At 38.1% G+C, this 7,205-nt stretch overlaps 1 protein-coding gene across 3 annotated transcripts; it reads left to right on the top strand.

The window, feature by feature from the left end:
• The first annotated feature begins 33 nt into the window (after positions 1 to 33).
• Positions 34 to 7,073, top strand: LOC5509317 (alpha-1B adrenergic receptor). 3 transcript variants are annotated; one of them, XM_032378232.2, is made up of 3 exons: positions 34 to 1,860; positions 2,884 to 2,917; positions 5,257 to 7,073. In XM_032378232.2, the coding sequence occupies exon 3, from the start codon at positions 5,472 to 5,474 to the stop codon at positions 6,420 to 6,422; it is 951 nt and encodes a 316-aa protein (XP_032234123.2). In that variant the 5' UTR covers positions 34 to 1,860; positions 2,884 to 2,917; positions 5,257 to 5,471; the 3' UTR covers positions 6,423 to 7,073. The 3 variants fall into 3 exon arrangements, 2 of the variants coding, with proteins under 2 accessions (XP_032234123.2, XP_032234124.2); XM_032378233.2 differs by lacking the exons at positions 34 to 1,860; positions 2,884 to 2,917 and adding an exon at positions 3,382 to 3,727; XR_007307564.1 differs by lacking the exons at positions 34 to 1,860; positions 2,884 to 2,917 and having other exon boundaries at positions 4,191 to 6,489; positions 6,618 to 7,073.
• Positions 7,074 to 7,205: the final 132 nt, after the last annotated feature.

The following is a 7,205-nucleotide window of genomic DNA, read 5'->3' on the forward strand; positions in this document are numbered from 1 at the left end:
ACCCTGAAGTTTATTCGTATTGAGACTTACCAAGCTCATGTGATTGCACCTGTCGAAGACCCAATACGTCCGTTAAGGCTCCTTACAGGCGGAAATAAGACAAGGCCCTGACAGGATGACATTTTGACACAAACATCTGGTTGATTCTGACCGGAAGAGAGCTTTCGGATGTCACCAAAAGAGTAAACAGCGGTGCATTATCAACGGTGCGCGGCCAATATTTGAAGAACGCGCGACTTATGCACGAACATTTTGAAATAAAAAATGCTTACAGATTCTCAGTTTTATCACGGCGGGTTTCGCACCGCGATAATAACTGCATCATTGACACACGAATTTTCACGTGCTGTCCTCTGTTTCTTCGATCCTTATCGTCCTAGAATCAGTTTTTTAAGGTGATTTGTGATGCACCAACAAAGGCAATTATAAAGAAAATAACGTTATTTCTAGGATAAATGAGAGCGTTTAAAACCAACGCTTCTGATTAGCCGAGCGGGCGCAAACCAAGCCCAAAACAAACTGTACTAATGTACTTGCTTCACACAGCCTGGACAAATAAATGAAGGCTTTTTACAGTCAGAGATATTTACGGTAAAGATGAATTGATTACTTAAGACTTCTGCTTGTATCAAATGTTTCTAATTTCCATTTGTTTTCTTTTAAATAAGATCTTAATGTAGGGCCATTTCCGTTTGTTATTTAGAAGTTGGTAATTTGTTCTTTTGTCGTTAAGAATAAAAATCGGCCCGTTTTTAAATGTGCGTATCTTAAACTCTGATCAAATAGGTGATTTTAGAAAGTGCATCTTATCATTTATATTTGCTTCGATCTCTAATCACAAGGGACCGCCAAACTCAGGTATGAATCACGACTGCGAGTGAGTCTAATGAGCGCGCACATCTTCCAGCCGCCAGAAAAATAAACTTTTCTTATTGAACTGTTGAATAACCACCAATAATGCTTTATTTTTTTTTACATATTATTTATGCTTTATTTCTTTTTACATATTATTTATGCTTTATTTCTTTTTACATATTATTGCTGCGACGCAGGAGCAGCATACTAATCTTGACATCGCTTTTTAAAACGCTCTTTAGAGTTTCTTTTTAGAGCACATTTCAGTAGGTTTGGAAAAATGTTCACTCGTCAGTTACTTGGGACGAGTTACCACAGCTTTCAAAGAGTGTTAAAGGAGAATTTAATAACAGTTTCAGACCGATTTTGCCGACTTATTTTGAGCCGGGTCGAAAGCGTACCACAAAATTGGACACTAAACAAGCAAAACGAGCATCCTAACTCAATGCCTAAATACTCTAGCTCACTTGGCTATGGACTGTACGGCGTTTGGGAAAACTTATCAGTTCAAAACAATGACCCAATGCCTTCTAGTAATTGCTGAAGAGCATGCAACAAGTTTTAGCAAACCCAAGTGATGCTAAAAATTGAAAAACACCTTGACAGAGAAGCTAATACTGTAAAACAATCAAAACAGATTATTATATCGTTTTGTTCATAAATCCAGGCTGTTGTGTTGTTTTAAAAACTGACCAAACAGGACGGGGAGGAAATGGATAAGCAAAAAAAAAAAAACCCTACCAATCATGACTCTGGATAAAAAATAGAGACTAATATATTGCCAAATTCTCTAACAATTAGCCTACCTTATGTTTATTGGTATTTTTAGCGAAGAAAAACTCAGCGAGATGCGATAAGCTGCCGCCATCTTTGTGTTTGTTTCAAAATGACAGAAACAAGATGAGTAGCAGGGGTAAGACCACGGGCGCAAGGAATTCAACATCCCAAATAAAATTTAAGATTGTGCCAGCTATTCAAATCTCGATAACAAAAAAACGCCTAAAGGTAAACTTCTCTTGCTATTTTTAAAAATTTCTTGCTTAGCTGCAATCAGCGACAAAACTGTTGATAATTATAGCGCTTCAAATGCAGTTTCAGATGGAAATCTAAATTACGTAGCATAGTGACTTTGATATCTTCCCCTCCCCATCCCGACCCCCTCTTCCCCAAATCAATGTTGGATTCTTTTACTGACAACCCTAGACAGCAACTTTGAATGGGGGAAGGGGGATGTGAGTAATAAAAAGTTCCCATATTGTAAATTATTTCAGTAAGACTACTTTTTAGATGTCATTTTCAACAAGTTTTGTCGCTGATTGTGGCTGCATGTATACCATGTAGCGTTGGAACAACACTAAAGCAACTGTATATCACTGTCGCAGCATTTCCTTTCTATTAGAAACTTCTAGTTTATGCTTTATTTCTTTATACATATTATTTATATTTGTGACATGATGTAAGCATCGTAATAAAAAATTGTCAATCAGGCTATATTCAGAACAAGACACTTTTACACATAATAGTAGTTGAAAAAGCATTTCTCAACATTCTCTTTTCCTCAAAAGAAACAAAAATCTATTTTCACTCTTTTATTACTGCCTTTTTTAAAACCTGTGATCTCGATGAAAATTATAGAAAAGCGTTTTGTCAGATTAGAACAGTATTAGATAGTGTTTGCCACAACAATGGGCGGATTATAGAGGTAAAGGGAATTGAAAATGCACAGAAGAAGTTTCAGTTTTCCTGGCATAAGGCGATAAAATCAAATAAAAAAACCCACATGTTATGTGCCCCATGTAGATAAGAGGGGCGTAGAACTCTTTTCGTTGTAATTTTGTCTCAGAACAGCACCACATAACACATTGGCTTCAAGGGAGATAAAATAATAACACAGTTCGTAGCAGTGAAATAACCAAGAAGAAGCCACTATATAAACCTTGAAACGTTGTAGTGTTCTATTATCACCTTCTTGTTAATAGTATAAATAGGTTGAAAACGGTTTTAATGATATATTCCTTGACATTCCAGATTCGTGATAAGTGTTATACGGGATTGCTAAATGGTAAGAGAATCATATTTTATTATAAAAAAAACATTATATACATCAAACACACTTGTTATCAAGAGACCATGATGTGTTATCTAATGCAGCAATAAAGCTAAAGAAAACAATGTTTCGCCCTTATCAAGCTCACTTTTATAATTTTGAAAATTATATATAAAACTCATTATCAATAAAAAAAAATACTTTTCATATTTATCAAATAAAACACGTGAAACACATTAAGAACGCGGCAGTACCACAACAGTCCGCTAAAATCCATGCGATTAGCCTTCATCGTTTGCGTCCAACATACCGCCTTCTAAATGGCACTTTAGAAGGTTTCAGAAAGATAGCCGGCCAACAGCGCTGCCATAATCTGATCGCAACGATAATGACCAGTGTCTGAAAATATGTTTGCACTAGAAAACTGGTATTCAGTTATGATCCAATAAAACTCTCGATACTCGATTAAGATATGTAACTTGGGATATTTGTTAGGAAGGCTCATCTATCCGGCTCTCACAGAAGCAAATGAAAAAAACATCAGTCATGAAGCCGACTCCGACTTGTATTACATAGCGACGTCAAGTTGACCTATTGCTTGGACAAATAGCTGTTTAGAAAGATGCGCATGCAAAATTGAGCGCGCCGGTCTTAGCGACAGAGATTAAAATTTGATTTAATCAACGTAAAAGTGAACAGGGATGGAAATCGTGATTTGTTTACATAATTCGAGCTGACGAGAAAATGGAGCAGAAAAAAGGACTAAGAAAGAATGGTCGCCCATTGTTAAGATCATCCGGAAAAATTCACATGATCGATTCATTGGTAAGTTAGAGAAAATATATTTTTTCTTTCATTCATTCATAGGCAGAATGTTTTCACCTATGTGTGAGTAATTCAATTGATGAACCGTTTATTATTATAAAGTCTAAACATTGTAGCGCCATAGTTTTAGCAGTCAATACGGAACGGAAGGCTTTTTCTTCTCTTGTCATTTGACTGGTTCCCAAGCAAAGAGTTTTAATTATAAGTTGCCGCCTTCACACACTTAACCTTGCATATTTGTAACCATCGTAATAAAAGGCTCAAAGAAATATTCCTCTTTTTCTTCCTCAAGGTCTCACGCTATTTGCGGAGACATAAACAATTTCTAATCTAAATAATAGAGATCAAGTTTTTAAATTTTGTTAGATAAAAAGCGGCATAAACTTCATTTTTTAAAAAGACGTTGCTTTTTTTCATTTCTCAGAATCTTTATAACAAAAGGTATGGTCTAAAAATAGCTGTTTAATCTAGCCCCAAATAGATTTCGACAAGTCAAATTGAAAGAAATCACTTGATATACAAAAAACATTATTTCTCAAGAATGAGGCGAGTCGTTGAACATTTGCAATAGCTAGCCAATCTTTTTCATACGCCGTATTGTCTCTTTATGCATTACCTCGAGTTTTGTCCCATCTTATTGCAGTTTTTGCATCTCAGTTATCATCATACAGGGCACAGCAGTACGTTTTTCACTAATCACTGTCACAAAGAGGACTTATACTGTATACAGTATATTTTTTTAATTAAAAAACTAATGCTCACCAAAGTCAAAGTGACATTGGATAGTATTCCATGAATGGCTATCGTTTTTGTCACATCGTTATAAACTGTCTCGCGCCTTGTGGTCAACTCGCCTGAATTGCTCGAATAAAATTTGTTAGTAAAGTCTTGCAAAAGAAAAAAAATATACATAACGTGTGGTAAAATTTAAGTTCAAACCAAAGCAAATGACTGATAGTGTTGTTTAGAATGTTCTGGATATTTCTAGAGGAGCATCAATCATTGGTACTTCAGGTACTCTATTGTATCACAGTTAGATAACACTCTCGCTGATAATAACAGTTCCTTTTGCTAATAGCAAATGCGAAGTACTGCAAATTACGACCCGATGATTATTGTTTTTCCCTACATCCGTTTATTTTCTGGGCAAGACATTGTAACAAAAAAAAAACACGAATAAATATTCTTTTTTAGAAGACTCACTTTGACAAGTCAGACGTGCTATAGTTTCCCTTGCGGCTTTCAATGCCACGGAAGTTTGCCGACTCCTAATACTAAAGTAAACGACTCAAATGATTACTTCGAACAGGAGAATAATTTGGTACAAATTGTTCTCTACGTTTTCTTTCAATAATTAAATCAGAGCCATAATAGGTAATGAATGTTTCGGATCGATTTCTAATCTCTCTTTTTCATTAGAAATTCTCTGCGGGTGGCTGGAAATGGGATTGTATGGGATGAATATTGGTTGGCTTAGTAAGGCGTTTTGTTCAGCGTTCTGGCACGGCATGATGTCTCTTTCTCTGCAGGTGCAGACAGTAGGATGGCCAGAAAGCCTTTTACGCCAGCAATCAAACTCGGCTGGTCACTCGTCCTAAAGTGCCGCTACAGAATATAACCCTCTTAGTGCAAAGTAATTGCGCCGCGAGTCAACAACGCAAGAGGTGCTTAACTTGTATCAGAAAACTGAATCGGCCGCTCCGGGCAAACAAACAGAGGCTTAATACATCCATAATATACTGGTATGTTTTACGAGGGATATTGGTTCGATACTAGTCTAACGAGTACCGTTGCGTACTTTATTATCTCTTTTGTGACTATATTGGGAAACATCCTTGTCTTCGTGTCGTTCCACCGAGATCCCTATCGACAACTCCGCTCATTACAGAACTACTTTATTGTCAACCTTGCAGTTTCTGATCTTTTCATGGGTACGCTTGCGGAATGGCTTCTCATCGCCACGTACTGGGTAAACCTCCCCGATGTTTTTTTCGCCCACTACCTTGGAGCTATAATCTCAGGGATTTCCTCGCTCTTGAACATGACCGCGTTGTCTATTTACCGATATTTCGTCGTCAAGAACCCTCTAACGTACCACGATATTATCACACGTAAGCGCGTTATTGCGGCGATTGTCGCCGTCTGGATATACACCTTTCATTTGATCCTTCTCCCTTTGTCCGGGTGGCAGTCGGAGGGGTACCAGATCTACTTGTACTCTCTCGGCTGCGTCTTACCCAGCTGTGTGATATTCGTGACTTATTTCGGTGTCTTCATCACCATTCGCGCGCACACCAAGAATCTTAAGACCACCGCGAACTCACAGAACTCAGCGCTCAAAAGCGCGGTGAATCGCGAGAAGGCGACGACAAAGACAATGCTGATTTTACTCGCAGTCTTCGTTGTGTTCTGGTTTCCGTTTCTCGCTATTGATATCGTGATGGTGCAGTGCATACCGTGCCGCGAGAGTCACTCGTTACACGTCGCGCGAGACGTGGCGCTCACGTTTACGTACTTCAGCTCTGGGATCAATCCGCTTTTGTACGCGTGGAGGGTACAGCAGTTTAGGCGCGCGTTCATACGCGTGCTAGGACTCAAAAAGTTGAACTGTTGGTCTAAAAATAGAGTCGGGAATAATATGCGCAATGCACAGACCGTAATAGAGCGTGATCCGCGCACAGCATGGGTCACGTGATTTGGTGTGGCATTTTAAACGGGATTCGACATTATAGACAAGGCGTTACGACATGGTGCGACTTTATACGACATTAGCGTACGTGCGTCACACGAGAAGTGTAGTCATAATAAGGCATTATAGTCCAAAAGAATATTCAGTCAGATATTACGACATGGTACGAGATTATACGACATTGCGTACATGCGTCACACGAGAAGTGTCGTCATAATAAGGCATTATAGTCCAAAAGAATATTCAGTCAGATATTACGACATGGTACGAGATTATACGACATCGTGCGACATCACTCGAAATTGTGTAACGTACTGCCTCCTTTATGCGAGTTTGGTAGGAGCAGCCCATCACTAGGACAACGAATCAACAAAAGGGATAGCGTGTTATTTTTACCTAGCCTTTCAGAGCCTCTCTAGCAAACTTTTTGATAATCTTCCTTTGAACTTTGATCTTTACAATTTAAATCTAGAGGCAAAAGGGCAATATAGCAATTAAAAAAAGCATCAAATAGCAATTTCTTAGATCTTAGCAGCAGCATACTTTAGTAATTTAGCACACGGTCCAACAACTGTTATATCAAAAGTCAAAGCATCAAAGGGCTGTTAAAGAAAACAAATCAAATATCATATAAAAATATATATTATAGTATCAACACAAAAAAGCAACATAATTTTATCCATTTGTATCTCACACACAAAAACCCGCGAGCTTCCCCCTCTAGAAGCAAAAGAAAAGTCCTATGATGGCCATCTCTCACGACACCCCTCCCCCCCCACCCCGAAGCAA

The sequence above is a fragment of the Nematostella vectensis genome, chromosome 4 (genome assembly GCF_932526225.1).
Source record: "Nematostella vectensis chromosome 4, jaNemVect1.1, whole genome shotgun sequence".
Classification (NCBI taxonomy): domain Eukaryota; kingdom Metazoa; phylum Cnidaria; class Anthozoa; order Actiniaria; family Edwardsiidae; genus Nematostella; species Nematostella vectensis.

Excerpts from the sequence above, each read along its gene's own strand:
- LOC5509317 (XM_032378232.2), top strand. The coding sequence starts at position 5,472 with ATGTTTTACGAGGGATATTGGTTCGATACTAGTCTAACGAGTACCGTT.